General features: G+C 38.5%; 1 protein-coding gene across 2 annotated transcripts in view; it reads left to right on the plus strand.

Moving 5' to 3' along the window:
• Nucleotides 1–20,104, plus strand: part of MRC1 (mannose receptor C-type 1) — a 106,322-nt gene extending 86,218 nt beyond the window's left edge. For both annotated transcript variants that reach the window (XM_084894453.1, XM_084894454.1), the window contains 7 exons: nucleotides 903–1,135; nucleotides 4,297–4,462; nucleotides 5,515–5,664; nucleotides 15,387–15,500; nucleotides 16,026–16,190; nucleotides 18,008–18,049; nucleotides 19,156–20,104. In XM_084894453.1, the coding sequence (XP_084750579.1) occupies nucleotides 903–1,135; nucleotides 4,297–4,462; nucleotides 5,515–5,664; nucleotides 15,387–15,500; nucleotides 16,026–16,190; nucleotides 18,008–18,049; nucleotides 19,156–19,406 (1,121 nt within the window). In that variant the 3' untranslated portion in view covers nucleotides 19,407–20,104. The remainder of the gene's footprint in view (nucleotides 1–902; nucleotides 1,136–4,296; nucleotides 4,463–5,514; nucleotides 5,665–15,386; nucleotides 15,501–16,025; nucleotides 16,191–18,007; nucleotides 18,050–19,155) is intronic.
• Nucleotides 20,105–23,621: the final 3,517 nt, after the last annotated feature.

The following is a 23,621-nucleotide window of genomic DNA, read 5'->3' on the forward strand; positions in this document are numbered from 1 at the left end:
ATGGCAGAACAAGGCAGATGGTGGGTGGGGCTGATATACAGTGGAATAGGCAGAAAAGTGGCCAAGACAAAATCGATATGCAAGGTTATCTAGAACCCAAGATAGTTGGCAAGCTTTTCATGTAAAGAAACAAATTGTAAAGATTTTAGGCTTTGCAGGACACGCAATCTCAACTGCAACTACTCAACTCTGGAGATTGAAGAGGAAAGCTCAGAAAGCCAAAATGATTCTGACTTAAAAGGGCTCCAGTCCCCGAGTCGTTTTGGATAAGATATGGGCTGCCTGGTGAAGGGCACAGGAAGTCATGAGCAGGGACAGCTTGAACCTGATATCAAGGGTAAATGAACCAGGCACTCATAGATGGCTTTATTACAGAACTCAAACCTGCCTCTTGAAGGTGTGTTACTCACAGGAGGGCTCACTGAGATACAAATATATGCAAATTCATGGATAGAATGGAACAGATAGGGGAGGGAGAGGAAGAGTGTCCTTGACCTTGACATTTGACCAACATGGAAAAATAAAGATTAGGAATGATAGGATGATAGATGTTCTTTAATTGATGGGATGAAACTGTCATTTATTTCACCCAGATACTATATCTCATTCAATTTGCAAGCTTTTTTTTTTTTTTTTTAATAATTTAGAAACATAACTATATAATTACCTTAATATTCTAAATACAGTTTGGAAACTATTTAATTCAATCAGGCACACTGACTAAAAATAGAGGGTTTTTTTTTAGGTGTGAAATGGCTCATGAAAATATTTTTAACACCCAAGGGTTTGGATTTGTGCTATTGCAATTGTTTTTATGATGTATGAAACATAGTAGATATGTATTGATAGCACTCAAGTAATGTTTATTGATAAAACTAATGAAAATGATCTTTGTACTCCAGACTCTTCTTTGCATCATTCTCCAGCAACAGTTCCAACAGATGGCTTTGTTAAGTATGGTGAAAGTAGCTATTCTCTCATGAAGATAAAGTTACAATGGCACGAAGCAGAAAGCTACTGCAAGCTTCACACTTCTCTTATGGCTAGCATTCTAGATCCCTATAGTAATGCATTTGCATGGATGCAAATGCAAACATTTAATGAACCTGTGTGGATCGGCCTGAACAGTAACCTGGTAAGATGTGGACACATGTTTGACTTGACATGATTGATAAATTGCTATAGAATATGATTCTCTTTCTATTGATCTTGTTAAACACTTGTTATGTATGAGAAACTGTGCCGGGGTATATGAATAATATTAATATGAACAAGACCCAGTCTGTCAAATATCCATTGCCTTCAAGGATCTACCCTGTTTCCCCGAAAATAAGACAGTGTCTTATATTAATTTTTTCTCCCAAAGTTGCGCTAGGTCTTATTTTCAGGGGATGTCTTATCTTTCCATGCGCTAGGTCTTATTTTCAGAGGATGTCTTATTTTCGGGGAAACACGATAGTAAGCTAGTGATGTATGTTGGAAGTCAAACAAAGATTTGCCTAACTTATATTAACTCTTACATTGCTTTTAAAAATTTATTTTGACTCTTAGTTGACATAAAATATTATATTAGTTTTAGGTGTACAACATAGTGATTTAACATTTACATATACCTTGCAGAGCGATCACCACAATAAGTCTAGTAACCATTTGTTATTGTACGAAGTTATTAGATTGTTGACTCTATCCCCTATGCTGTACGTTATATCCCTGTGACTCATCTAGTAATGGGAAGTTTGTGCTTCTTAACCCCTTCCCCTATCTGTTCATCTCTGCATCCGCTCCGCTCTGGCAGCCATCAGTTTTGTCTCTGCATCTGTCAGTTTATTTCTGGTTTTATATGTTTTTTTGTATTGTATATTATATTATACATACAACTAAGTGAAATTATATAGTATTTGTCTTTCTCTGACTTATCTCACTTAGCATAATACCTTCTAGGTCTATCCATGTTGTTGCAAATGGTCTTTTCATGGATGAGTAATATTCTGTTGTGTATATGTACTATATCTTCATTATCCACTCATCTATTGATGGACAATTCTCCTGTTGCTTTTAAAATTAAATTCTGCAGCTAAACAGTTTTATTTATTAATTTGTGTCATAATGACAACTATGGCATGGGAATTAAGAAAGCAGGTCAGGGGTATAATTCCTGGGTGATCAGGATACTGTTTATCTTTTGGGGCACGCCATTCCAGAGTTGTTTTCAGTCCTGGAGTTGTGGAGCTTCCATCCATGTGTAAGAACTATTATTGCAGTCACTCCCTGGGTTCCATGTTGGCAGAGAATAGGGTGGAGTAAGAGATGATCCTCAAAAATAAGAATGGTGACGGAATTGTCAAAACATTCTCAAAATGAGTTGTTTCTAATGCCCTGTGATCTACCTACCTTCCGTCCTTACATCTATCATTTAGCTAGTCAACCAGCAAAACTTCCTAGAGGAAGAGCCAGAGGTGTCAAGGAGTAATTAAGAGATACTACATGAAGAGTCAAAGAGAGGTTATAAAAATGCTTCAATAGGAGAGAAAAGGGGTCAGTTAGCCATGAGAGAGGACCAGGAGCGCTTCTCAGAAAAAGTAAAACGTAGCCTGGGATGTGGATCATAAGGGAGGAGTACCAAAAGGAGAGAAAAAAAGATAGAAGGGAGTAACACTGGAAAGTAGGTTGGTGTCAGATTGTATACAGCTTCTAATGCCATGAGGCAGAGATTAAAATTTATGCTTCATGCCACAGGTACTTCCCAAGTAAGGAAGTGAATATTTAAAAGTAGGTAGTTCCATAATGATTTCTGTTATTAAACTTAGCAAGACAGTTTTATGTCTGTGTTATTTTAGTAATTAATTCATTTGATAATTCATTCATTTTCTTCTACAGATGTAGTCAGAATTCTCTTATGAGAATTTTATTTGTTTTTAGAAAGATTAAATGGCTTTCTACCATACAAGTTTTTACAACTAAAACATACCATTGTTTTCCTTACATCTGTGGAGTTAATGATTATGTAAGCACTGGAGGCCCGATGCAAGGAATTTGTGCAAGAGTAGGCCTTCCTTCCCCACTGCTGGCACCAGCCTCCCTCTGGCTTTCCTTGCAGCCTCGGCTTATCAGGAAGGTCATCCAGAAAGACATCCGGAAGGATAGGACGGCTGGTCTAATTAGCATATAACACTTTTGTTATTATAGACTATTGATTAAACATGGTAGAATACTACAAAATTCTAACTTGAGATAACACAGGCTTTTGATTTTTTCATTAAATCTATAGTAATTGCCTTGGTAAATTAAATAATGCATTTAGAAATGGGACGGTTGTTTGAATTGTTTAAAAATTCTATTTTCTCTGGTTAATGTTAAATATCATATATTCTTAGGCATACATATGAAATCTCTTTTAGACAGTTAAAATGATTATTGATAAATAATGTTTTTCATGTTATCAATTAACTTTTATGTGGCCATGAATTTGACTAAATTTAATAAGAAAGTAAGTGCGCAAATTGAATAAAACAGTTAGCTTTTAAAAAATGCCATCATTGCCCTAACCAGTTTGGCTCAGTGGATAGAGCGTCGGCCTGCGGACTGAAAGGTCCCAGGTTTGATTCCGGTCAAGGGCATGTACCTTGGTTCTGGGCACATCCCCAATAGGGGGTGTGCAGGAGGCAGCTGATTGATGTTTCTCTCTCATTGATGTTTCTAACTCTCTATCCCTCTCCCTTCCTCTCTGTAAAAAATCAATAAAATACATATTTTTTAAAATGCCATCATGACCAGTTATAGTTGAAAGACCACATAACTGGAAGGCAAGACCTACATCCCTCTATTCTTTATTCCTAAGGCCTTACCAAGTTATTTGTCACTGGACTATTTTAATAGCTGAACAATAAGATGAGAAGAAATGTTTCTTTCCAGGGTCTATGAGTTTAATGGAAATTCCTTAAGTTTTATTAATATTTTAATGGTGATATGATAAATATTTTATTTGTTCAGGAGATAAAACTTTTGTATGGCCCTGAAAGCTTACAAACAGGAAGAATTTCATAGAATATGACATAGCTTTTTAAGTCAGTTTTTAAAATTATCTTCCAAATATGTATTTATTGTGGCCTCCTTTTTAAGAAGGGCTGCATTTACTGAATTTGAATGGGTAGAAATGATTCATGTTGCTTTTTAAAATTCCTAAATGTCAAAAGCTCTTTGTAATATCATAGTCTTAAATATACTCTTCACTTAGTTCTTCTGATAGTTTCTAAATCAAGCAAGACTTCACATGGATGGTTGTTTTTGTTCTTGCAGACCAATGGGGAGTACAGTTGGATTGATAAATGGAGGGTGAGGTATACTAATTGGGCTACTGATGAGCCCCAGCTGAAAACAGCGTGTGTGTATATAGATGTGGATGGCTCCTGGAAGACAGCACATTGCAACGAAAGTTTTTATTTTCTCTGCAAAAGATCAGATGGTAACTGAACACACAAAAACCATCCGGGGATTTTCAATTTTCTCAACAAGCTAACGTATAACACTGTTGATATTATTAAACTGTAACATGTCTTGGGTAGCTTAAGAGTAAGATAAAACATATTCCTTTACCTAACAAAAGACTGACTTGGTGATAAACAAATGTACATAGATCAAAACCGTGGAGATAGAAATTTCCTTCATTGCAAGAGTTTATTTGCTCTTTGTAAATTTCTGAAATCTTATTATTGAGATTTATTTTCTGAATCTATGTCACGTTCCCTAGGAAATTATGATTACTTCGATGTTGATAACCTGTTGATTCATCAGTCAGTGATATCACGGTGATAAGTCCTAGAATGCAGTCTTAGAATTGGCTGAAGGTGGAAAAGTCCTATAGTTTTAACGATAACACTTAGTTTTATCACAGATGTCAGTCATAGCTAAGAAGGGTTTACAGGGATGAGGATTCCCACACCCCTCAAAAAAAGAGTGCCTTGACGGGGGGCTATCTTTGCAAATTAATTTTGGTGATTTTGTTCTTTAGAACTTAACATCTACTTTCTTATTAGTGTGATTGATTGCCACAATACCTTTGTACATTATTTTGAAATATATTTAAAATGAAAACAAAAGGTAAAAGAAAAAGAAAACCCAACGATAAAAATGGTAGATTCAAATGATTGGCATTAGAACTTAAAAAAAAATGATGATAGGGCCCTAGCCGTTTGGCTCAGTGGATAGAGCATCGGCCTGCAGACTGAAGGGTCCATGGTTTTATTCTGTTCTGGGGCATGTGTTCAGGTTGCGGGCTTAATCTGCAGTGGGTCCTGTGCAGGAGGAAGATGATCAAAGATTCTCTCTCATCATTGATGTTTGTTTTTTTTTCTCTCTCTCTCTCCCTCTTCCGTCCTCTCTGAAATCAATTAAATATATATATTAAAAAATAAAAAATGATAGGTAATGAAACTTCCCATAGCTGCTAATAAATTACCCTACAAACTACAGAAACTTTTAGGTTGTACTTGATTTTGAATGTCTTTTTATTAACAGAAATCCCTGCCACCGAACCTCCACAACTGCCTGGAAGATGCCCGGAGTCAGAAAACACAGCATGGATTCCTTTCCATGGTCACTGCTACTATATTGAGTCTTCATACACGAGGCACTGGGGCCAAGCATCTCTGGAATGTCTTCGAATGGGTAAGTGCCATATTTACTGCGTGAAAATCCCACAGTCATCTATTCTGGATTGCTATGATACAACTAACATTGTGTACATTAAAAGCACAAGGAATGTAAAAATATATAATAATTTATATTGTAGAATATTTAATAATTTATATTAACAGAATGGTCAACATCATGCCCTCCCCAAAATGTAATTTTTAATATTGTAGCCTAATATACTAAGCCATTAGGATTCTAATCCTCAGTTATTCAGAGTATTGTATTCATGTCCTATTACCAATAAGCTCAGGTTTCACAAGAACCATTTTGCTTTACCATTGACAGAAAAGCTTTCATATCTGGGTATCTTATTTGTAAAGAAAAACAAAAGAAAACTCAGCTAGACATGACATAAGTGAATAAATTTCCCCTTGAAATAAAAATGTCAAATAAAGTTAATATTTTAGGGTATGTCTAAAAATTCACTTAATTAAATTTCATTGAATATTTTTACTGTTTTTCTTGTGTGTGTGTGTGTGTGTGTGTGTGTGTGTGTGTTTTACTAAATTTTGATTATGCCCTAAATCAGTGTTCTTCATCTGACAATGGTATGCGAGAATTGTAGCCTCATTTCCCTCAGGACCATTCTGAAGTTAACCTTGACTTTTGACTTCTATGTTTATATTTTTCAGTTTTATTGGGTAAAATTGACATAAAGTTACAATACATTTAAAGTGTACCACAGGATAATTTGACATACATATATTGTGAGAGGACTTCCAGCATCAAGTTAATTAATATCATTACTTCATATATAGGGTGGGGGCAAAAGTAGATCTACAGGTGTGAGTACATGAAACATAGAGTTTATACTTGTATGTATTTATTAACTAGAGACCTGGTGCACAATATTCATGCACTGGGTGGAGGGGGGTCCCTCAGCCAAACCTATGCCCTCTCGCAGTCTGGGAGCCTTTGGAGGATGTCCAACTGGGGAGTGGGCCTAAGCCGGGGGTCGGACATCCTTAGTGCTGCCATGAGCCAGGCTTCTGCTCCTTAGCCAGGCTTGCTGCTCCTTAGGGCTGTTGTGAGCTTGGCTTCTGGCTGAGTGGCGCTCCCCCTGCAGGAGTGTACTGACTACCAGGGGGCAGTTCTTGTGTTGAGCAGCTGCCCCCCGGTGGTCAGTGCATGTCATAGCAACTGGTCATTCCAACATTCGGTCAATTTGCATATTAGTCTTTTATTATATAGGATTATTGTATTATTTTCCATATGAACAACTGTAAGTATACTTTTATATCAAACTGTATTTACTTTTTTTCTTTTTTGGTGAGTTCTACTTAATTTCTATTCTCTTTAACATATTTCAACTGATACAATGTTATCAATTATAGTCATCATATTTTACATTAGATCCTTTAGCTTTATTCATCTTATACTTGGAAGTTGTACTCTTTACCAGCCTCTCCCTATTTCTCCTACCCCTCAGCCCCTACCAACGACCATTCTACTTTCTGTGAGGTTTTTTTTTTTTTTAATTCCACATATAAAGCTGATATCATGCAGTATTTGTCTATCTCTGTCTGGCTTATTTCACTTAGCATAATGCCTTCCTACAATAGTTAATCATGTTGTTGCAAATGGCAGGTTTTCTGTCTGTTTAAGGACTGAATAATATTTCATTATATATATATATATATATATATATATATATATATATATATATATATATATCATACACACACCCATTGATTGTTTGGTGGCATGTTTTTAAATCTCCATTATATGTGGATTTTTGTTTTCTTCTTGTAATTGATTTCTAGTTTTATAACATTATGGTTAGCAAAGATGCTTGGTATAATTTCAATATTAAATTTATTGGGACTTTTTTGTGGCCTAACATATGATCTACCTTGAGAAAGTTCTGTGTTCTTGAGAAGAATATGTATTCTTTAGTTGTTGTATGGAATGTTTCATTATTGTTTTGGTTGTTGCTGTTGTTTGAATGACTTATCTATTGTTGAAAATGGTATATTGAAATCTTCTACTATTATTGTTTTGAGGTATGTTTATCCCTTCAATATCTGTTAATACTTGCTTTATACATTAAGGTACTTCAATGTTGGTGCATATGTGTTTACATATGTTATATTCTTTAACAAATTGACCCCTTTATCATTATATGAGAGGCCCAGTGCATAAAAATTCATGCACTGGAAGGGGGGTTTCTCAGCCCAGCCTGCCCCCTCTCACAGTCCAAGAGCCCTCAGGGATGGGAGGCAACCTGGTGATCAGGGGAAGGTGATGCCCCATCAAACCTCTGCTGCTGCTACTGTCGGCAGCACAAGCCTGGCCTGGCCCTGGTTACCTGAGCCTTGGCCAGCTGGGCAGCTGCCATTCGAGGCTTGCCTGTGCCTTGGGCCCTGGGTGTCTGGGCAATTGCAATCTGAGGCTTGCCTACGCCTTGGGCCAGCCCTGGACAGCTGGGCAGCTGCCATCTGAGGCTTGCCTGCATCTCGGGCTGGCCCTGATGGCTGGGGACCTGAGAGGACTGGGGAACTCCAGAGCCAGATGCGTGGCAGGCCTGGCCTTGCCATGCTCCTGCCACCCTGGTGGAGCTGAGTGGACTGGGCACCACCATCTTGTGGCTGTGGGCACTGCCATCTTTGAGGGTGGGCAGTCAATTAGCATATTCCCTCCTTATTGACTGTGGGCACTGCCATCTTTGAGAGCAGGGCAGCCAATTAGCATATTCCCTCCTTATTGGCTATTAGCGCCTCCATCTTTGCTATGGTGTGAGGGTATGTTAGCATATTCCTGCTTTATTAGATAGGATAATGACTTTTTTTGCCTCTGATTATAGGTTTGGATAAAGCCTATTTTTTTCTAAAACAAGTATCCAACCTGCTCTCTTTTGTTTTCCATTTATGTGGAATAATTCTTTCTAGCTGTTCACTTTGAGTCTATGGGTATCCATAAAGAAATGAATTACTTGTAGACAGTGTATAGTTGGATTTTTAAAAAAATTTATTTACTCACTCTATATCTTTCGATTGGAGAAGTTAGTCAATTTTCATTCATATTAATTATTGATAGGTATGGACTTACTATTGCCGTTTTGTTCATTGTTTTCTGGATGCTTTATAGTTTCTTTGCCCCTTTCTTTCTGTTCTGTTCTCTTCCTTTGTGATTTGATTACTTTCTGTAGCAGTATGCTCAGATTCCTTTTTCTTTATCTTTTATGTACCTACTCTAGGTTTTTGCCTTGTAGTTACCATAGACTTCCATGAAATATTTTATAGCTATAATAACCTATTTAAAGTTGATAATAACTTAACTATGAAGGCATACAAAAGCTCTACATTTTTATAACCCCTCCTCCCATTTTATGTTTTTGATGTCACAGTTTACTTTTTTTGTTGTTATTGTTAATATTCACCCAAGTATATTTTCTCCATTGATTATTAGAGAGAATGGAAAGGAGGGGAAAAGACACAGAGAGAGGAACATCAGTGTGAGAGAGAGACATTGATTGGTTGCCTCCAGTATGTGCTCCGACGGGTGCAGGGGATTGAACCTTCATGCCCTTTATTGGAATCGAACACACAACCCTGAGGGCTGATGCTCTAACCACTGAGAAAACTGGCTAGGGCACAATTTACATTTTTTCATATTGTGTGTTCATTAACAAATTATTATATTATAGTTAATTTTAGTATTTTTGTCTTTTAACTGTTATACTAGAGTTAGAAGTGATTTACCAACCACCATTATAATGTCAGAGTATTCTGAATTTTACTTTATATTTACCTTTATCAGCGAGTTTTATCTTTTCAATGTTTTCGAATTACTAATTGGTGTCCTTTTGTTTCAGTATAATGACCTTGTAAGAGACTTATAAGACAATAACAAGTAAACCATTATAGAAGTCCCAGAAAGGGAGGAGAAAAATAAGGGGGCAGAAGGCTTATTCAGAGAAACAAAGGCTGAAAGCTTCCTTAACCTGGAGACAGAAATAAACATTTAGACCCAGGAAGCCTACAGAGTTCCAAATACAATGAATTTAAAGAGACCCACATTGAAACATATAGCTTGCCCTGATGTATTTGACTGTCCTTTCTTTGAGTTAACTGTTCTTCCCCCTTCCGCCCCCTCCCCCCCAATTTATCTAGTTAACCCTTGAACCCATCTATTGAAGTTTTTATTATTTATTTTTTTTCTATTGAAGTTTGTAGTGTATTGATTGTAATCTTTAGTTCTGTGATTTATGCTCTGTCAGGTAAGTCACTTATCTCTGTTTTATTAACAAAAGTTTGGAGATTTATCTGGTTCTTTCGTGTGGGATATATTCTCTTATTTCATCATTTTCTCTGACTCTCTGCATTAGTTTCTGCACATTAGGTAAAACAGACACCTCTCCCAGTCTTGAGAGCTTGGTCTTGTTCAGAAGATGAACCTCATCCATTAGCATGATGCTAGGTCCTGCTTGTCTCTCAAACCTTTGTGACTGTCCGAGCCACCAGCTTTGCTTTACGTAACTCCTCGCATCTGAGGTGTGCCAACACCTGACAGTATCCAAAGGGAAATGCAGGCTGATTAGAAGCTGAACCCTCAGGAAGCAGCTAAGAAAGTATGTGTACAGGCTCCTTCGAGAGAGATGTTGATGATCTGAGATGGTCATCTGATGTTGCAGCAAGCCAGAGGGAAAAGGTGGCAGAAGTGTTCCTCAGCTCCCACAGGCTCCATGGAAGAACACAGCTAGCCCCTAGATGCATGCAAATTAGCAGCCAAACCCTTGGGCAACTGGATGTAAAGTATGTGGTCCATCCTCTTTCATGGAAAGACTTGGAAAGGGGCTTTTTTGACTGCTTTCTTTTAGCTAAACCCTTGAGGAGGGAAAGAGGGATAGCTGCAATGAGTCCTTGGGTACCATTAAGTATTGCTTTTTTATTTTCTATAGTTTCATGGTTATGTGGCTGCATGTACCATTAACTTCAGAAAATACGTTTTTTGGGGGCATGTCCCACAGAAAGGAGCTTTAAAACTTGGGGTGCTAGATGTGTGGTCTAAACTCTTCACTCCATTTCCTGAAGAAGCTGGAAGTTGGGGGTTCCCTTCTTATTATCTAGCACTATTCTAGGGATGGGTTTTATGGAGAAAGTATGTCTTAGTCTTTATTCATTTAGATGTGGGCATTTTCTCTGTCACTCAATAGGAAGGAGTTACTCAGCCAGTGTCTAGATTTCTTTGAGGGAATTGTTCCATGTGTAGCTGTTCATTTGATGTGTCCATTGAAAGAGAAAAGTTCAGGAGCTTTCTATGTTGTCATCTTTGTCTCTCCCTATGAATTCTAAGTCAGATGAAGTCTGCTTTTTCAGTTATTGGGACTTTACTGTTAGATACATCTCTGTCTATGATTGTCACATCTTTTTCATGAATTGAAATTTTAATCTTAGTAAAATGTATTTATTTGTCTCTATTAATAAGTTTTGTTTAAAAGTCTATTTTGTGTAATATTGGTAAAGCCACTCCAACTCTTTTTTTAGTTACTATTTGCATGGCATATCTTTTCTATGCTCTTACTCTCAACCCATTTGTGTCTTTGAATCTCAAGTGTGTCTTTTGTAGGCAGCATACCCTATACAATAAAAGCGTAATACGCTACGTGTCTGACCAATCGGTCAACCTTTTAGTCAACCATTCAACCAGTTGCTATACACACACTGACCACCAGGAGGAAGATGCTCTGACCAGTAGGTTAGCTTGCTGCTGGGATATGGCTGATCAAAACTAGGCCAAAAGGCCAGACATGCCCTGGAGCCCTACCAATGTCTCTCCCCAGCCGGCCAACCTCCTGCAGTACCTCCCCGGCCAGCTGGCCCCCATCAGCACCAATTGGTACTGGGTGAGATGGCCCTGATCACTGGCCAGGCCGAGGCACCCCACCTGTGCACAAATTTGTGCACTGGGCCTCTAGTAATTAAATAACTTAAAATTTTATTTTTATTTATTCTGTCAATCTCTGTTTCCTTTTTAATTGGAATAGTTAAACCATTTATATTTAATGTATCTGCTGGTAAGGATTTATTCCTGCCATTTTACCATTTGTTTTCTATATGTCTTACATCTTTTGGTTTCTCTATATTATTTATTTCTTCTTTCATATTAAATGTATGATTTCTAGTGTACCTTTAATTTTCTTGATTTTTTTAAATTTTACTATATTTTGTTTAGTTATTTTCTTAGTGGTTGCCCTGGGGAATGACAATTAACATCTTAATAATATGCAACAATCTAGTTCAGTTTTGCTCTTATATAGCTCTATTCCTCCTGCAATCCTTTGTGATACTGTTTTCAAACAAATACACGTTTATGCATTGTATGTCCATCAGCACAGATTTATTATTATTGTTTTATAGTGTCCTTAGATCAAATCATATTTTAAAAGAATTATAATCTGAAAAAAAAAGAGACAGTTTAAAACTCTGTCTTAGCCTTCTCTTCATACTTGTGCAGTGCTTCAAGGTCAGTCAGAGGTGAGAGTTAGGGACTTTTTAGATCTCTCATGAGAATGCACATAGTCCTGGGCATGTGCCTCTTCAGTCATGTCTATGGCCTTCTAGATTCCCAGAATAGGCCAATGCTTTTTAAAGCCTTATTTCTCAGTTTTTCCTTTTATGTTTTTTGGTTAGCTTGTTTTTTCCTCACTATAATCACTGCCTCAGTTAGCTGCAATTGACACAATTGCCCCGATAGCTGTTGAGAAACACTGCCAGGGAAAGAAAGGCTGTTTACACTAGATGAGCTCTGAGTCAGGTCAAATAAAGGCAGGTTTTGCAGGCGAGGTTTTCCAGAGAACTGTCAGGGAGATCAAATAATGGGACTTTCAAAGAACTCCAACACCATTTTGACTTTTCCAGTGTCTTCTAGGCTAATAGTTTTCACTTTTATTTTGGGGTTGTTGGTTTTTAAGACAGCCACAGAGTATTGAGATTAGCATAAATGATAATACCATGAAACTCAATGTTCTTACCAAAATCCAATATTCATTTATTCATTTATTTTTTAATCCTCACCAAAGGATATTTTTCCATTGATTTTTAGAGGGAGTGGACAAGAGAGGGAAAGACAGAAAGAAACATTGATGTGAGAGAAACACATCGATTGGTTGCCTCCTACATGTGCCCCAACCAGGTCCCTGGCCGGGAAGGAGCCTGCAACCAAGGTATGCCCCTGACTCAAATCAAATCTAGGACCCTTTAGTCCCTAAGCTGATGCTCTATCCACCGAATCAAACTGCCTAGGGCCAATCTTTATTTTAAATAAATGCTTCCTTTGGGTAGTTACACATAATTGGTTTTGAAAAAAAGTTGATTTTGACAAATTTATTGGTGTTCTTATTGCTTTTGTGGAGCAGAGGATACTCAGGGGTCCTTACTCTGCCATGTCTTATGATGTCAACTGAATTCTGTTTTGGATTTTTAAAATCAAAATATGTTTTATTTTATGTTTGAGTATTTTTTTAAATTTTCAATGAATATGTAGAAACTCTGTTTTAGGTGACCGTATTTTTCTGTAAGTAATGTAAACAATTCTCATTTATTAAAATACATCACAAATATTTTGAAATAGCTACTGTCTATAAAATATATTTACTAATGGACTATGTAACATGTGATCAAATCAAACATCCAAAGGATCCAGTAACATGGGATGCAGGCATATGGTTAAGCGCTCAACATTTAGAATGCCTGGATCATGCCATGACTTTGCCCTCTATTATCATTACAATCTTGGCAAATTATTTATCTTCTGCATTTATATTTAACTATAAAATGGGCACTAATAGTACCCATTTAATAAGGTTGTTGTAAAATTTTAGTGAGATCACACTTGTAAAGCCCAAAGCAAAATGTCTGGCAGGAAGTGCTTCAATTATATTAGTTGTTATTATTAAGAATATAGCTATTTACTATAAAATCTAATGCTGACACTGAATCAGATTTAATCTAGTGTATGTTGTCATTGTCATGGGATGCTCTATCCACCGAATCAAACTGCCTAGGGCCAATCTTTATTTTAAATATTGAAATCAATATTTTAAATATTGAATCAATATTTCAGTTTTTCCTCTTCTTATTTTCTACAGTCCTTACATAACAGCTGGATTAATACTCCTGCAGTGCATTGCACCATTCTGATGCCTGAAAAAACTAAATGATTTTTATTACCATCTTGCCCTAAATACCCATTTCCTGCCATCTGCAGTGAGGCCTAACCCACCTTTTTTCACCCACTTATCATATTAGTCCAGCAAAACTGCACTTTCTGTTAACACTACTAATTCCTCCCGATATATCTATATCTATATCTATATCATCTATATCTATATCTATATCTATATCTATATCTATATCTATATCATCATCTATATCTATCTATCATCTATCTATCATCTAGCTATATCATATCACCAATATAGAGGACTCCAGTGTTTGTGAGCCATCACTATTCCTGAAGAAGCTCTCTGCTTCTCTCTTTTCCTTGTCTTTTATTTTATTCTTCTTCTTCCTGGCATTATTTTCTATTTTTTCTACTTGAAATCCAATGCTCCTTAATATCTTAAATTCTATTTCCTCCATGCTGCCTTTTATCTGTTTCACCTAAAACAAATTCTCTCCTACTTTGACATGTCAATAGCATATTGTATTTATGTTATCTTCTAATACATTCTTTTATACTCTCAACTCATAGCTACCTATATTATCACTAGAGGCCCAGTGCACAAAATTCATGCATGGGGTGTCCCCTCAGCCCAGCCTGTACCCTCTCTAATCCGGGACCCCTTGGGGGATGTCCGACTGCTGGTTTAGGCCCCCATCCTGGGGATCAGGCCTAAACTGGCAGTCAGACATCCCTTTCACAATCCTGGACCACTGGCTCCCAATTACTCACCTGCTAGGCTGCCTGGTCGCCCCTAACTCCTACCCCCTCCCCCGCTAGCCTGATCACCCCTCACTGCCTCTGTGTGCCAGCCTGATCACCCCTAACTGACCCACTGCAGGCTTGGTTGTCCCCAACTGTCACCTCCTGCTAACCTAGTTACCCCTCACTACACCCTCTACCAGCCTAATCACCCTCAATTTCCCTCCCCACTGGCCTGGTCACCCTCAACTGCACCCCCACCCCACCCCCTGCCAGCCTGGTCACAGCTAACTGCCCCCCCTGCAGGCCTGGTCATCTCTAATTGCCCCCCCCAACGCCGACCTAGTCACTCCCAATTGCTTCCCCTGCTGGCCTGGTTACCCCCAACTGCTTCCCCTGCTGGCCTGGTTACCCCCCCCCCCCCCCGCCAGCCTGGTCCCCCATGCAGCCTGCTGTTCAGTCATTTGGTCATCCCTCACTAACCCCCTTTCTGGCCTGGTCGTAGGCAGCCATCTTGTGAGGCTGTGAGGGTCAATTTGAATATTATTTCTTTATTCTACAGGATAACCCTCTTAAGACATTCTATGTCCTACTCATCTTTGCATATCCTGCAACAACTCAGTGTATGTACACAAATGATGCTTAAAAAATGTACTTTCAGAATAGAAACTGAAATTCTGAAAAGACAAATGTCTACTCTTTAAAAACTTCTCCTTAAGTGGGCATGTTAGAATGATTTATATTGGTCTTAATATAAACACTTTTGTGATAAAAATATTTTCAGCTACTTAAATGTACTTCCAGCATATTTGTTCTTTTATATTTTGCAGGTGGTTCTTTGGCTTCTATTGAAAGTGCTGCTGAAGCAAGTTTTCTGTCATTCCGAGTTGAGCCACTTCAAAGCAAAACCAATTTTTGGATAGGATTGTTCAGAAATGTTGAAGGTAATTTTTTCAGGATGATTTAATCACAAATATGTCAAACTATTGTGTGGTAAACAAGGTTTCCATTCCAGAAAGTCTTGCCTTAAACAATGGTTAATTTGTTAAGAATTTGAACTATCCAAACATATTTTCATTTGCTATAAGAACTGAAATATATTATGGGTCATTTAAAATTTGCTTATTTTAAATGACCCATAATATATAAAAGATGCTAATTTAAAAAGTAACTTCAGTAGCTAAGTTAGTTTAAGAAGCTTTGAAAATATTTTCTGCCTTTGCCAGAATAAGACTTAGGGAAGAATATGTATTCATATTTGTATTAATTAGTAACAAATTTTCACCTAGAGCTATATTCTCAGTTTACTTCCCTGTAGACATTATAATCTTGCCTATTAAAAGTCTGACTATAAACAATTATTAATTATAGTGTATAGTATGCTTACAAGTTTTACTTGGACAAATGGAACTTCATTTAAGATGGGTTATTTTTAACTTGTGCTTTTATTGGCTGCATCTGATAAACAGGAAAGTGGCAATGGATAAACAATAACCCACTCTCCTTTGTCAACTGGAACACGGGAGATCCCTCTGGTGAACGAAATGACTGCGCTTGTTTAGTTGCATCTTCTGGATTTTGGAATAATATTCACTGTTCTTCCTACAAAGGGTTTATTTGTAAAAGACCAAAAAGTAAGTAAGAATTTGCCCTATGGCACATATGTTCACAGGCTACCATTGCTTTGTAATATTAAGATGTCGGGTGTAGGATTATAATGTGAATACAACTTCCTTGTGAGTTCTCCCTGCATAAGCGAGAAATTCAGTCTACTGTAGTGACCTATTACTGTCTGCAGCTCTGAGGAAGCAAAAAACACTCCGTGCCTGCTGAGCTGACAAAATGGTTTGATTTATAATGGGATATCCATTAATATGGATTTGGGAAATTGCAGCAGTTTGGAGAGCCAGCCCACAAAAGCCTTATGTCATGAGAAGAAAAGGGTGAGACAGTCACCTTGGCAAACCAGAAGGAGCCAGGTTGTGGAAGGGAAATAGGATTTATTACAGCAAATCCTGTATAAGACTCAATCATGTAAGATTTAAGGACTAACTCTTCCAAGACGATGTAAGCCTCCTACCGAAACCGAGTGGCAGACCACGGAAGGAAAGGGATTGGGCAAATAGTGTTATTTGTTCGTGATGTGGTATCTGGACATTAATGATGTTTTTATCTATCCCACTTCATATAATATCCTTCCCAACAGATAAAACTGTTAATTTCATAATAGATATAAGTAAATGAATTAGATGAATTCACCCCCGTAGATTTTATTATTTTAGAATTTTATAGTTCTTCAGTCTTTTAAAACTCTGTTCTAAGATACTATCCACCCTTTGGTACAATGCTGGAGTCTTAGTTCACTTTCATTTAAATGCTTGTAATACCTAAGGCCTCCATGGGTCAGTTTCAAAATTGCTAGCCTAGAATACATTTATGGATAGATTGGGTAGATTTTTGAGGGTCAGTATCAGAGACTCAGATGCAAATTGGAGAACTGTACAGGGGTGGGCAATAGTAATTTTATAGTTGTGAGTATGTGAACCAGTTTATTCTTGTATTATTATTTACTAGAGGCCCGGTGCACTGGGGTTGGGTCCCCTTAGCCAGCCTGCACCCTTACCAATCCAGGACCCTTTGGGGGGTCTCCATGATCAGGCCTAAACAGGTGGTTGGACATCCCTCTCACAATCCTGGACCACTGGCTTCTAGTTTCTCATCTGCCTGCCTGGTCACCCCTAATTGTCTGGTCACCCCTAATTGCCTCCCCCCCACCCCCGGCCTGATTGCCCCTCACTGCCTCTGTGTGCTGGCCTGATTTGCCCCTACTGTCCTCCATGCTGGCCTGGTCATCCCTTAGGCTTGGTCACTGCTCCCCCTGCCAGCCTAATCACCCCCAATTGCTCCCCCTGCTCACCTGGTCACCCCAACTGCACCTGTTACTGCCCCCATCCCCACCAGCTTAGTGGTCCCCAACTTCCCCCCCTCTGCCAGCCTGGTTGCCCCTAACTACCCCCCCTTGCTGGCCTCTTCACCCCCAACTGCTCCCCCCCGCCAGCCTGGTTGTAGGCAGCCATCTTGTGAGGGCATGAGGATCAATTTGCATATTACCTCTTTATTATATAGGATTAATTATTGCATTATTTATTTGTATTAAAGCTATAAACCTTTTTTCCTACCTCTGCATTTTCAGATATTTCAATATGTTCAAACTCATCATACAGCTATAGGATACTGTTATAGAATATGTATAAATAGATATAATAAATCTATCTATATCTGTATATTAAATCTATCTATCTCTCATATATAAGTAATATATAATATATAATACATGGTATTATAACCCAAACATGGAGGATTTTATGTATCTGTGAACCAAATGATACTCTCTATATGCAATTATTATGGATTTTTTAAGTAATTAATAAATTTCTTATTTTACAAACAGTTATTGATGCTGAACCTACCCATACATTAATGACAGAAAAAGGTAAGGCCATTATGAAATTTCAAGTTCCTTATTAGTAAAGTATCAATATAGTTTGTTAAAAAACCATAATAATCCTTTCCTATACTCCTTTCTAAGAGTAGTTAGTTAAATTGGATAGATGAGTAGCTGTTTTTTTTAAAATATATTTTATTGATTTTTAATAGAGAGGAAGAGAGAGGGATAGAGAGTTAGAAACATCGATGAGAGAGAAACATCGATCAGCTGCCTCTTGCATACCCCCTACTGGGGATGTGCCAGCAACCCAGGTACATGCCCTTGGCAGGAATCGAACCTGGGACCCTTCAGTCCGCAGGCTGACGCTCTATCCACTGAGCCAAACCGGTTTTGGCAGTAGTTGGGTTTTACATAAAAACTTTATCATTATGGCATCAGCCTCCCTTGATTGACACTCTCGAAAAGCAGGCTTTGGAGTCAGAGTGGTGGTTTTACCACTGATGCTTTTAAATACATTAATTTCTCCATTTCAAAGAGTTACCTTATAAGAGTTACCTTACCTAAGAACTCATAGAAGAAATTTCTCTCAATAATCCCTGTGGCTTTTTTCTTTTTTTAAGCAATGGTTTTAATTTTAATTTTATATACAATTTGAATTATGGCTGCTAAAAAACTCAGTGAGATTTCTGGATTGCTACAACCCCTTATTACCTCATGAGTGCTGTTTGTTAACTAATTACACTCATGAGCCCAGATTTCTGCTACTTTTACTTTATTCTCCTCCTAATATTTTCACTGGCTTTTTATTGTCATCATGATTATTATTATTACTCTTCTATTTATCTTCATATAATGTATTTGTAAGCAGTCTTAACTATTTTAAAGCAGGTATAAATATTTTAAAACATTGATTACCTATGTAGCTCTATACTACATAGATAAATAAGATATTCTTGCAACTGAATAATAATCTTAACATCTAAAATAATCATCTGTTCTGTTTTCATGTCCTGCATTTCTGTTGGACAAATGTCGCTGGAAAGAATATTTATATATTTTAGTTTCCAAAAAAAGGAGTTTATGTTTTTCTGCATAGCATCCTACCCTCCGCCTCCGTCTACCCTTTTCCTAATGGTTTTATTTATTTCTAGCTGACCCTAGGAAGATGGAGCCCACTAAAAAGTCTTCTGGTGTGGCGGGAGGAGTCATCGTTGTGGTCCTCCTGATGGCAGTGGGTGCTGGCTTCGCAGCCTATATGTTTTATAAGAAGAGGCGTGTGCCTTTACCTCAGGAGAGCACTTTTGAAAACACCCTCTATTTCAACAGCAGACCAAGCACAGGAACTAGTGACACAAAAGATCTTGTGAGCAACATTGAACAGAATGAGCATGCAGTCATCTAGAACCACAATGTGATTGAAGTACATTTGAATTCCATAGGATTATAACTAAAACGTTAAGGTCTTTAATGCAATCTGATAATTTTGTTTAAAGTTAGGACTGTGTTGCACTGGTCTGTCCTTTTCCTTTGCCTAATTGCAGAAATAATTGCTCATTTTCTAGCCTAGCAAGATGTTTTCACAAAAGAGAGATAATGTTGACTACCACTTTAAAAAATATCTTAGGTGAGTACATAGCTTAATAATGCCAATATTTAAGCATCATTGGTATATAGCTATTGTCAACTGCATGTAGGTTGTAAGAACACCAGAAACAACTAGGCTTCTTGAAATAGTTTAAGGAGCTCCCGAAGAAATGTTACCTATTGAATAATAATTCAGAGATTAGAAGACCATTTTAAAAATCAAGTACAAATAACCTCAGGTGGCATAAAAATTTGGTCACTTTTTTGTTGTTGTCAATCTTGAGTTTTCACTCCAACTATTTAGAATTGTATTTGTACCTGTGCAGAAAGAATAAGTCAGCTGAGAATGTTGTTTTCACCAAGCAGGATTTTGAGGCTGAATATTGCAAAGGTGTTCTTTGTCCTGTTATATGTATATCAGGAATGCAAAGATGTGAAATAAGAGTGTAAATTTGCATAACTGGATGTACTTTGATAATGTGAAATAAACATCAAAGACAAGGTCTATTTTTAAAAGGTTTGAATTTTGGTGATTTTGTTAAATGTGAATTTTTTTTTAATGAGCTATATTTACCCATTTACTTTACATTTAAGTTTATCATTAAAAGAAACAATCTTATTAGTAGAGGAATTCTTTCAGTTAAACTCTTTATCTCTTTAAAACAGAGAGGGTGCTAAAACACTAAGTATAAAATGAATTTTACCATAATGACTTGCATAGTTCCTCCAGATCTTCCTCAAAACATTGACCCAGCTCAGAATTCAACAATCAAAGGTACTATTATTGGGAATTAGATCTCTAAATGTCTTATTCTCAATTTAACAAATAAGATTTGCTCAATAATTTTGCCATAAAGTTTCATGTTCTTTGTAAAATACATCAGAGGTTTCACATCTGACACATGAACCATATTGCCAGCTCATCCTTGTCTCCTTTCCCAAGGGGTTGTTCTCTCTCTCTCTCTCTCTCTCTCTCTCTCTCTCTCTCTCTCTCTCTCTCTCTCCCTCTCTCTCTCTCCCTCTCTCTCTCTCTCTCTCTCTCCCTCTCCCTCTCCCTCTCCCTCTTCCTCTCCCTCTCCCTCTCCCTCTCCCTCTCCCTCTCCCTCTCCCTCTCTCTCTCTCATCTATCTTTCTTCTGTATCATCTATAAGAATTGGCTCATGCTATGCTATTGTGGAGGCTTAATGAGTCCAAAATGTACATGATGGGCCAGCAAGCTGAAGAGTGAGAGAAGAGCTGCATCTGGAGTCCACAGATAGTCTGTGGTCAGAATTATTCTGGCTCTTTGTTCCACTAAGGCCTTTAACTGATTAGATGAGTCTCACCTACATTTTGGAGGGTGATCTGCTTTACTCCAAGACCACTGATTTAATTTAATGTTATTCTCATAAAAAAACCACCAAAAAACCACCTTCATAACATCATTGAGAATAATGCTTGACCAAATATCTGGGCACTATGGCTCAGTCAAATTGAGATAGATATAAAATTAAGTATCACACTCCTTTATATAGTAATAGTTTTATAATTATTTTTATAGAAGGAGTAGAAAGATAATGAAATCTTTAGCATGATTGATCAAAAATTAAAACACCTTTGATAGTTTAGAAAAGATCCTTTTACCTAAACAACTTCCTAATGAAAATATGGCACAAATTTTTAGGATTATGGTGAAAAATAAAAAGACTTCTATTAAATTGCATTCATATACAAGTACTGATATTTCAGAGTAGTGGTTTTGAGGTGTTTTGTGGGTTGTTTTTTTTTTGTTTGTTTGTTTGTTTTTTATGTGCAGCGAGTAATCCTATCTATTAAAAGAGTAATATGTAAATTAACCATCACTCCGCTACACCCATACCCACCAGACAATCAGGAACAAGTATGAAAATTAATCCAACCAAGATGGCTGCAACCATGGAGGGAGCAGGAGGCTTAGGTTTCCCTGGCAATGGTGGGTCCAGGCCTTCACTCAAGGCTACAAAGTCTCAATTATAGAAGATAAATAAATCCCAGATACCAGGGCCGGGGGTGTGTGGCTGGCCTGCAAACTACCACAGGCCTCTTGTCCAGGCTGCCCCGTGTCCCAAGGGAACCCCCACCCTAATCCGGGACATCCTTCAGGTCAAACCAACTGGCCCTCACCTGTGCACCAGGCCTCTATCCTATCTAATAAAAGAGTAATATGCAAATTGATCATCACTCCAACACACAAGATGTCTGCCCCCATGTGGACACAAGATGGCCACCACAAAATGGCCAGCAGGGGCGGGCAGTTGGGAGGGACTAGGTCTGCAAGGGAGGGCAGTTAAGGGTGATCAAGCTTGTAGGGGAGAACAGTTAGGGATAACCAGGTTGGCAGAGGATGGAAGTTGGGGACAACCGGACCTGCAGGTAAGGGCAGTTGCGGGGGAACCCAGGCCTGCAGGGGAGAGCAGTTGGGGACAAACAGGTTGGCAGGTGAACAGTTAGGCATCAATCAAGCTGACAGGGGAGTGGTTAGTGGGTGATCAGGCTGGCAGGCAGAAGTAGTTAGGGGCAATCAGAAAGGCAGGCAGGAAAGCAGTTGGGAGCCAGCAGTCCTGGGTTGTGAGAGGGATGTCTGACTGCCCGATTAGGCCTGATTCTACCAGAATAAGGCCTAGACTGGCAGTCGGACATCCCTCAAGGGGTCCCAGACTGGAGAGGTTGCAGGCTGGGCTGAGGGACACACCCCTCATGCACGAATTTTGTGCACTGAGCCTCTAGTCTTAAATATTATTGAATTTGACACTCACTAATCAGTTTGTTGACATTGTTTTTATAATGTAACTAGGGGCCCAATGCATACATTCATGCACCTTGAAAGGAAATGTGAGCCAGAAGGCTGCAGTGGGCACAGGGGTGGGTCACAGCCCATCCTTCACTTTCCCATCTGGCCCCTCCCACCATGACCCAGATACCTTCTCTGCTAGCAACTGCACTCCAACCATTGCTCCCACTGATAGCACAGAGCTATTAGGGCTGGTGCAGTAGCAGGTCTGAGCAGGGCCAGCACCATCAGTGAGTCTGAGTAGTAGCTGCTGCCGCAATTGCCCCTCAGGAGCAGGGGGAGGTGGAGAAGCCCTCAAGGGCAATCAGGGCCAGCAGCCATTCGCATCTGCTGACAGTGCCAAGTGATAGGGGCTGGTGCCAGGCACCGGCAGTGGCTGTGAGCAGGGCTGGTGCCAGCAGCAGGTGCAAGTGCGATGAGGGACCACAGTGTGTGGGCTCAAAGAATTTTCAGTAACCACCAGAGGCTCCCTTCAAAGTCAGCGACATATGCCTTGCCTTGGTCTGGCACCCTGAGCTCACCTGCTCTACCATTCTGCTGCAGCTGATGCTCACCATGGTCTGCACGGTCCCTGGTGGTCAATGCACATCATAGCAACCGGTTGTTTGGTTGTTTCACCGTTTGGTCTATTTGCATATTAGTCTTTTATTATAAGGGATATTACAATTTTTGGTGGGATTGGTATTTTCTGTCAAATCAGCTAAAACTTTATATCTTTTTCTAGTATGTTCATATTTTAGAATATGTTCGTATGATTCACTTTTCTCCATTCTCTTCATTAATTACCTTACACTATAACTGAAGAGTCTCTTCAGTACTTCCAATCAATTGACACAGACTTGTAAAGGCTCCCTGAATAGGCTGGAGATCCTAGTTGTACTGTGTGGACTTTAAAATGGTAAAGTTATTCATGGCATCTCTGCATGAGAGGTTTTGGCAAAGGTTATTGATCCCATTCAACTAGCTCTGCGGGTTGAGTGAAAACCTTTCTTATCATAGTTGCTCCTGAGAGTTCTGATCACAGCTTTGGTACACAGAGTTCTCTAGCAGATTTAAAGAACCATTCAAAGGGGCCAGGACATTTTTTTCTGTTTACTTAACTTTTTTTTTTTTTTTTCCTTTAAGGGCAAGAGAGTTTAAGACTCTCTGGGCTTGCTCCTGATTTGGGGTTTTGGCATAGATTCTCAAATTTTGATGAGGAATAAGAGCCACACGGAAAGCTTA

The sequence above is a fragment of the Pipistrellus hanaki genome, assembly GCF_964339955.1.
Source record: "Pipistrellus hanaki genome assembly, chromosome: 1".
Classification (NCBI taxonomy): domain Eukaryota; kingdom Metazoa; phylum Chordata; class Mammalia; order Chiroptera; family Vespertilionidae; genus Pipistrellus; species Pipistrellus hanaki.